Source organism: Octodon degus, unplaced genomic scaffold (assembly GCF_000260255.1).
Source record: "Octodon degus isolate 3935 unplaced genomic scaffold, OctDeg1.0 scaffold00117, whole genome shotgun sequence".
Lineage (NCBI taxonomy): Eukaryota > Metazoa > Chordata > Mammalia > Rodentia > Octodontidae > Octodon > Octodon degus.
In genome coordinates this window covers 2,602,661-2,611,777 of record NW_004524693.1, presented here as the reverse complement: position 1 = coordinate 2,611,777, position 9,117 = coordinate 2,602,661, and the positions used below count along the sequence as shown (strand labels likewise).

At 38.3% G+C, this 9,117-nt stretch overlaps 1 protein-coding gene across 1 annotated transcript; it reads right to left on the bottom strand.

Moving 5' to 3' along the window:
• Nucleotides 1–2,637: 2,637 nt before the first annotated feature.
• LOC101581714 (dnaJ homolog subfamily B member 5-like) lies at nucleotides 2,638–3,880 on the bottom strand. Its single transcript, XM_004640017.1, has 2 exons — nucleotides 3,041–3,880; nucleotides 2,638–2,871 (listed from the first exon to the last, which is right to left on the bottom strand). Exons 1-2 carry the CDS (start codon nucleotides 3,848–3,850, stop codon nucleotides 2,638–2,640), a joined length of 1,044 nt encoding a protein of 347 aa, XP_004640074.1. The 5' UTR covers nucleotides 3,851–3,880.
• Between the last annotated feature and the right edge of the window lie 5,237 nt (nucleotides 3,881–9,117).

Below are 9,117 nucleotides of genomic sequence, written 5' to 3'. Positions count from 1 at the left end.
ATGAAATAAAAGATCTCTTAAAACTAACAAGGGTCCAGGAAATAACAATTTACCAGCTATAAGATGATGAAAAGAAAAATAATATAAAAATAGTATTTGTCCATGAAGTAGCTGGAGAAAGCACAAAGGACATAAAAAGACCATTCGCACAAAATTTTGCAAATGTTGAGAAAACAAACTGACATACAGTAAGCAAGGCATATAGAATTCCACATAGCCATAATTAGAATAAATCTACACCTAGACACAAAATAATCATGATCTCAGAAATGAAGGAAAAGAATACAATGTTGAAAAGCTGCTAGAGGGGCCGGGAAGATGGCTCAGTGGAATAAGTGCTTCCCTGGCAAGCGCAAGGGTCTGAGTTCAATCCCCGGTTCCAGAAAAAAAAAAAAAAAAAAGAAAAGCTGCTAGAGAGAAGAAACAGATCACCTACAAAGGATAATGATGGTCACTACATTCTTGTTAAGGAAAAAGTGCAGTGGGAAGTGATAGCAATTATCAACATATGTGAAGCCAATATGGAAGCACCCTCCTACATAAGACAAATTTTAACAGACATGTAAAATCACATAAACAATAATATAATAGAGATGGCGGACTTTAACATACCACTGTCACAAAGAGATAGATCAACTAGGCAAAAAATCAGCAAAGATATAGCAGAACTCAACCAAACTTGAGAAGAACTTAGCTCGGTAGACATTTATAGAGTGTTTACACAACAATAATACACAGTTTTCTCAGCTGCACACAGGACATTTTCTGAAATAGACTATATACTAGCATATAGAGCCCTCTTAAGTAAATGCAAAGAAGTCGAATTCATCCCATGCATATTATCTCATCAAAGTGCAACAAAAGTGGAAATTATTGACAAAACTACAAAAACACCATAAACACATGGAAATTAAAAAACAACCTCCTAAACAAAAAGTGAGTCATGGAAGAATTTTTTAAAAAATGGTTACAATCAAACGAAAATGCAGATACAACTTACCAAAATCTGTGGCACGTAATAGAAGATGTCTTAAGAGGACAATTTATAGCAGTAAAGTTGCACATAAGGAAACAGAACCAGCTAAAATAAATGATGTTATGATGCACTTCAAGTTTCTAGAAAAAGAAGAGCAAGTCAAGCCAAAAGCCCAAAAAGGCAGGAAATTTTAAAGATTAGAGCAGAAATTAATGCACTAGAGATGAAGAAAGCAATACAAAGAATAAATGAATCAAAGAGTTGGATCCTTGAAAGAATATATAAAATTGATAAACCCCTAGCTAACCTAATAAAAAATAAACAAAAACTTCACATTCATGCAATAACGCATGAAAAAGGTGAAACAAATTTGTACCCTAGAGAAATTCAGAAGATCATCAATACATACTTCCAAAATCTTTACTCTCACAGGATGGAAAACACAGAGGAAATGGACAGTTTCCTAGATACATATGAAATACCAAAGCTGAGTCAAGATGATGTACAAAATCTGAATAAGCCACTAATGAGAAACTAAATTGAAAATGTAATAAATGTTAGTTTTCTTAATTTTTTTTCAACCCGCTTTCATAGGAGTTTCAATTATAATTCCTTGGCAAGGCATCTAGACATTACTGTTATTCCAGTCAGTCAAAAGAATTCTTATCATTCCTGGGGATATAGCTTAGTGACTGGAAATTCCCTACACAGCCTCCAAGAAGGATAAGAAATAAATAGCTTCACACATCACAAAAGTGATACTTGGAAGTTTGGGGAGGCTAAGTGCTGAGATCAGTGTAGGGAGAAACCTGTGACCCTGAATCTCTTGGGGAATAACTTCCACCTGACCCCAAAGCCCTTTCCCTTCTTGATGCTGTCTTGGAGATGGGCCCTGTCACTCCTCAGCCTTAGTGCCTCAGACCCTTGCTCCTTTTCTCCATCCTTGAATATTCCTCAAAGCAGCAGGGAAGGTAGAATCTCCAACTGTTGAGTGTAGGATGGGCAGCAGATGGGGAGACTTCTGAGGGTCAGTTCATCTCTCTCCCCCAAGTGAAAAGTGTCTCATGCTCGGTGCCCCTGTGTGAGGATTGCAGACTTTGCCTTCCTGTTTCCTCACCTATCTTGTCTCCCAGAGAGCACACACAGCTCTAGATGAGTGCTTCATGTGCATGGATATGTGTGCGATAACCTTGGACACTGTGGACCTGGGGTAGGGCTTGCAGGCCAGTGTCATTAATATCCTCTTTCTTCCCCAATTAGGAGGAAACCAAAGGGAAGGGAGAGCAAAGGTATTAACAAGGATGATGAGAAGGACATGCTATTTACAGGCATAGACAGGGGATCTACACCTTCAAGTAGCACCCAATTCACTCCCCAGACACTGGAGTGGAAATTGGATTCAAAGGTAATGACATGAAAATTGACCCCTGGCCTGGGCTAACTCTCTAAACCTCCCTCCCATTCCCAAAGCAGCCCAGCTCTGAAAGGAGTCAGAGAAGTCAGAGACAGGAATATTATCCAGAAAACCAGTGGCTTTATTATTTTTTTTTGCATTTGAGAAAAAGTTGTTAGTGTCCAGTGGATGTCAAGCTGGGTGCGCACTGGGTGGGATGAACGTGGAGGTATTGCTGTGGTAGGCTCTGGGCTAGCTGCAGCAGAGCCTAGGAACAGGGTAGGTGTTGCTTAAGAATCTGTCGAGTATGTGGTGTTAATCTATCTGGGAAGTGAACTATAAACTCCACAATGAGGTCTCCCCTCTGAGTGGGGAGCTTGGGAAAGGGAAGACCCTCTCCATGGAGTCTCTTCAGGGTGCCTGGCTTGATGACATCATTGTAGGTCAAAGGGATCACTCGGCCATCAATGGTGGGAATGTTTATGGTGCAGCCACACAGTGCCTGGGGAAAAAGAGGCATAGAGTGAGGAAAAGGCTAGACAGAGTGGGAAGAGAGGAAAACCTTTGAAATGGGAAAAGAGTGCCAGGAAGGAAGAGACTGTTTCCCATCACCAACACCCTAACACACATACCACATACACACCACCCACACCCCCTCGAGCAGGCCCTACCTCCTTGAGGCTAATTAGGACACTGTAGAGCACATTGGTGCCATCCCGGCGGAAGAGTGCGTGGGGCTTGTCCTTGAGCACGAAGACTATGTCGGCAGGTATGTTGTCAGGTGTGGCGTCACCCTCCTTCGGGAAGGTGATCTTGGTGCCTTCCTTCCAGCCACGCCTGATAACGATGTGCAAGATTTTGTCCTCGTTGTGCACAGTTCGCCCATCAGGGTTGAGGCGCTGCCTTGTAATCTTCATGTGCTTGGTAGTGCCATGGTAGATCTCCTCCAGGGACACCCACAGCTCATGCACTACAGGTGGGTCCTGCACTTTGTGCCGGTGGTACAGTGGTTCTGGGGCTCGCCTTGGACCCCTACTCAACCCATTGAAGCCAAAGCGGGCATAGGCAAATGGGTCCTCATCTTCATCCACATCCACGTCATTTGGGTCAAAGTTACCAAAGGGCCAAGTGGAGTGGCTTCTGGCAAAGAATATATTGAAAGGGTTGGAGCTGCCAAAAAAGGAGGCAAAGGTAGCATGAGGGTCCCCTTGAAAGGTGTAGCGAACAGTGCCACTGGACCCACCTGAAGAACCACCGGCAGTCTTCAAGACTTCTTCCCTGTACTGGTCATACAGGCTCCGTTTTTTAGGGTCACTCAGCACATCATAGGCCTCTGCTATCTCCTTAAACTTCTGCTCCGAGTTGGGTTCTTTGTTTTTGTCTGGGTGGTACTTCAAGGCCATCTTCCGAAATGCTTTCTTGATCTCATCTTTGTTGGCCCATGACGGGATCCCAAGAATCTTGTAATAATCTTTTTCCATCACAGCCACTGGACCGATGCTGGTTTCCTTGTTTTGGTGAAGAGCTGCGGGTACTACCCTGGTCTGTCAGAGAGCTACTGCACCCCCACCCAGCTCCAGCTTCGCCACCTCCACTGGGGACAGGAGTCGCCTGCCCACTGGCCACAGACAATGGACTGGGAGACCACCCCTAACTCTTTATTTGACACAATTCTAACTATTGCCTTTACATTCTCTGCCTGTCCCACAAGTTTCCCTACAAGAGTGGCCCAACTACAAAACAGAAGGTCAGCTTTTAAGGATTAGCTGGTAGCCTGGGCCCTGGTTGGTCATTATCTCAGTCTTGTTGTCATAATATCTTAGTGCTGACATAGTTCCAGAATAGTCATAATGAGAGGGTGGTTTTTGCCCTTGGTGACTGCAGGTTTGGGCAAACAGGCTCATGACAAGGGCTGGGGACTTCTCAAGTATAGTCGGATGTCCCTTGAAATTGCTTATCCCAGTGATGTCAATATTGAAATACATGATATTATGTAAACTGAGGACTAAACAACCTTGTTCTGTCAACATTTCTTTTTTATCCATTTTATTTATTTATTTATTTATTTATTTATTTATTTATTTATTGTATTTTAGGGAAGAATCTACAGGGTGTTCAGGGTCTCACTACTAGATCAAACTCATAGTGATCCGCCTGTTTACAGTCTCCCAAGAGCTGGGATTACAGGCAGGAGCCAACACGCCCAGTTTCAATTGCTGTCTCAGCACTCCCCAGGGATGGAGTTGATTGAACCCTGGCCCCTGCATCTGCTTGCAGGCACTTTAACCCACTGAGCTATTTGGTTGGCCCTACCATTTTTATTTTTTGAGACAGACATTGCCTAAATGATTAACCTATCTATACATAGACATGAAAAGACTTGACCAGTTTTACTGCAACAAAGATACAATATGAAAGCAAGACATCATTTTGCTTGTAGTTACTTATTGAACATTTATAGGCCCAAGTAAAATTCACTTTTAAAGCTCTAGCTGTCCCAGGAGGAAAACACAAATCATGTTTTTAATGGGAAAATAGTAAGGGTCCAGTAAGGGTTCTGCCTCTTCTCTGTAGTGGATTGATTAATGGCCATCTTCTAACACTCAACTGAACTGAATCAGCATGGTTCTGGGTGTGCGTCCACAGCCCACTTGAGGATTATTTTTCAACAACATATAAGGATAAATAGTGGGGAAGATGGTGTGCTGTTGATTCTCCTGAAAAAGCTTGTTGTGCTGGTTTTCTTGATATGAACTTAGCTGCTCTTCTCATCAGAGGAGCTCAAGGCCTCACTGCCAATGAAAATGGTTGCAACTATTTTTTGGGAAGCTCTCATCCTTAATGATATCATTGCTTCCTGGCTCCAGTGCACATCCTTCAGCCTGATGACAGCACAGATCATTCTTCCCACTGATGCAGAATTTCTAGCTTCCACTATTAAACTTTGGGCCTTTCTAGTGAAGATACACTATCATGAGACATTATTGTGGGCTCTAGGCTTCCCACTGGACACATGGAGGACATTGCCATGGACTTAAGGTCTCCAACTGGACTTGTAGAGGACTCTGCCATGTGATCCTGGCTGTCAGCTAGATTTTTTGGTCTGTAGAGTGTGGACAGATCTCCCACACTCTTTTGCATTTGACATTTTAGATAAATACTGTAAAATAATCCAATGAGGGGCCAGGGAGATGGCTCAGTAGAATAAGTGCTTCCCTGGCAAGTGCAAGGGCCTGAGTTCAATCCCCGGTTCCACCAAAAGAAAATAAAAATTAAAAATAAAAAGATAATCCAATGAATTATGTGTACTGCATTTAACCCTTTCCCTTTTAAGCCCTGAATAAAACATCATCCCTATGGTGATTGATAATGATGTTACTTTTCTTGTACAAGTAGAGCATAATATGCTTCCTTACTTCACAGAGAGAAATAGGTTCTTGCTTCCTCCTTAGGTAGATATCTCCACTTAGTTTGTTTTGAGAACTTGAGGTTTTTCTGCCCCATCACCAGTAGCCTGAATATTTTATAGGTCCTGGACCTTAGCAGCACACTTAAAAGATCTTGCAATCCCTTGTGCTAGAGTTTCAAACTGTTATTGCCTGTATTGAGCTTTTAAGTTCTCACAATATGAAGGAATTAATTGGTGAACAAAAGGAGGTTATCAGAGATTTATTGAAAATAGTAAGAATATCTCCTTAGTTTATTGAATGGACTCCAAGTAGATAGTTATGTGGTCCCTTGATCCAGAGCTAATTATAGATAAAACAGACAATAGGAATTGCTCAATGGGGGAGGAGAAATTTTAGCAAACTAGTTGTTTTGCATTTAAAATTCCTCAGCACTCAGAATCTCATTAGAGAATGGCAAAAATTCCTTTAAGTTGGGATGCGGCTCCTACCCATATTGCCTCAGAATGTTTAATCTTGTCCCAAAGTGCTAGCTCACTGTTTATTCTTATTTTAATGTGTATCAGTGTTTCTCATCAGTAAATTCTATGTCTGGGCCTATACCTAACTAGCTATATTTTACTCATTAACGAAATAAACTGTTTTCTAAGTAACCATGAACTTGGGAAGATTTTATCTATAGTTAATGTGCAAAGGGCCAGGGAGATGGTTCTGTAGATTAAGTGCTTCCCTGGGAAGTGCAAGGGCCTGAGTTCAATCCCTGGTTCTGCAAGAAAAAAAATGAGCAAAGATGTGAAGAAAACTCACATCTTTGCTTTTCAAGTAGCTCCAACCACCTGTCTCTCGCTTCCTAATTGCTAATTTTCTGCCTATCATTATGACTGTTAAAATAGTGACACTAATAAGAGAGTGCTTTTTAATAGTTATAATTTAACCTATATGCAGAACAAAATCCAGCAGCTTTCTGAGTAATTTTAATCCCATTTTAGATCAGTTGAGAATTGTAGCTCTGAAAACAGATTTCCTGAGTTTAGATCCTATATTTTTAATTGTTTTTCTTTCCAGCCATGTGATTATGTGACAGTATGCTGACTGCCTGTGCTTCAATTTTCATATCTCTAAAATGGACTGTTAATGATGCTTACCTCATAAGAGTTGCTAAGGATAATTAGTGAATTAAATATGCCAAGCTTTCAGAATTGTACTGGCACAAAATACCAATTAAATTGCATCTATTGTTAATGTTGCTATTCATCATGATGTCTCAATGGTTTTATATTATAAACAGTGACTTTTTTGGTTTTTTTTACTTTAATTTTGTTTTATTTTGAAAAGTAAAAACAAAAGCAAGAACAAAAAAATGACAAAAAAGGGTAATATACAATACATATGTTATAGATTTTCAAAACAAGAATGATTCACAATAGTTGACATATTACCTATTTTTATCATCAAATCTGTTGCTCAAATTAGCAGATATGCAGAAGTAAAATTGGACATTTGATTGAATATAACCACTTGCTTTCAAGAAATCTTAAATTTTTGTTATCTCTCTTTTTTCTTTTTTTAACTTTTTAAAAAATTATTTTAAAGAGAGCATATGAATAATTGATATGACATTAGAAACATTTAGAAGACCAAGATGACAGGTATTCAAGCATGGTTTTTGTATTACACATTGTTCTCCTCAAAGTAGTTGCTCAGATTGCGGATATCAGCATACAGTTAGTCAAGGTGAAAATTCTAAACATTAACTGCTATTTTCAATAGAAGGATTTGTTCTAATAGTGTTTGTAAATAAGATATCATGTCTGCATCTTGTACAGCAAATAACCACTAGGAAGAGAGCATGCAATGTGTTAATTATTGAAACTGTCATACCAATTTGATTTGAAACTATCCCATTGCTATTTGTCCCTCAATAAAATTATGGAAAAAAGTATAAAAAATTTAAAAAAATAAATAAATTAAATTAGATGAAATTTTTAGTGCAACCACCTCAACCATCCTGTGTACAGATTTGTGTGTTACTCCCCACCCTGACTTTTTTGGCTATCTTTTCTCCTTTTTTTCATCTTTGTTGTTTAATCCTGAAATTCTTTTTCTTTTGGTTGTACTATATTTGTTATACCTTTCAGGTTTTAATTCTTCTTTTGGATTCTTAAAATAGGAACACAATACAATATTTACACATGTAGGTCTGATTTAATTCACTTATCTGTATGGCCCCTAGTTTCATCCACTTACCTATGAATTCTTTGATAGCAGTGACTTATTTTAAAAATCTGTTCATTAAAATTTTGAATGGGGTAAGATTTTGATTTTTTGCCAATTTTGTGTAACAATATTTTCCCCTAAGTATTTTTTTTAAATATCAGAAAAATATCTGACGTATTTATCAATGTTTTATGAGTTATTCCTCCTTTCTATTTTGATTTGCTTTTTGTTTGTTTTTTACTGGGAATCCAACTCAGGACCTTGCACTTGTGAAGCATGCTCTATGCCATGTTGCTAACTCCACAGCATGACCCTTTTAATAGATATAAAATTTTTAATGTCTCTGAATGATATTTGTAATTTCAAAATAAATTAAATATAAATATTTTATACAAGTTAATATAAATGGTTTTGTCTTTAAACTATGAATACTTATTCTTTCACCATTTCAGAAACACAGATTTAGAAACTATGAGAGATTGTGTTCCTTCTCCTTGGACAGGTTGTATAGTTTTTGAAAACCTCATTCACCTGCTGTAAGACAGAAATGAGTACACAGGATTTCCCATCTCACCACAATACATTGGGATTCAGATGAAAGAGTATGTGCGAACTTTTTTCTCATTGAAAACTTGTTTTAAAACAGATAACTGTTATGGTTGTTAATAGCAAAATACTCATTATCTTGTCAGTGGATCATCTATCCATATTTTGCTAAAAGAATCTATACATATTTCATTGCATTTAAAAGCAAAGAAATATCAAAGCTTTTCTTTTCAAGTAATATTTCAATTTTAGGAAAGACAACTGTATGAAGAAAAACACCAGTGGACATAATTAATAAAATTAATGTTAGTTTTTCCCATACCTCCTAATCCAGCACCACTCAAACAATATATAATTTAATGATATAACTGTTTCTAAGGATATCCAATGCAGTTACAGTCCTAATCATTCATAGTATTGTGAGGAAAATAGACTGTGAGTTGCTACCATTTAATCTAAGGTGATATGTAGATCCTAGTATTTTTTATTGTAATAACTAGAGATTTAAGTGAATTATCTATTACAAAGAACTAAATTTAAATTTATAAAATAAAAGTTGTGAGCTGTTTGCATTAAAA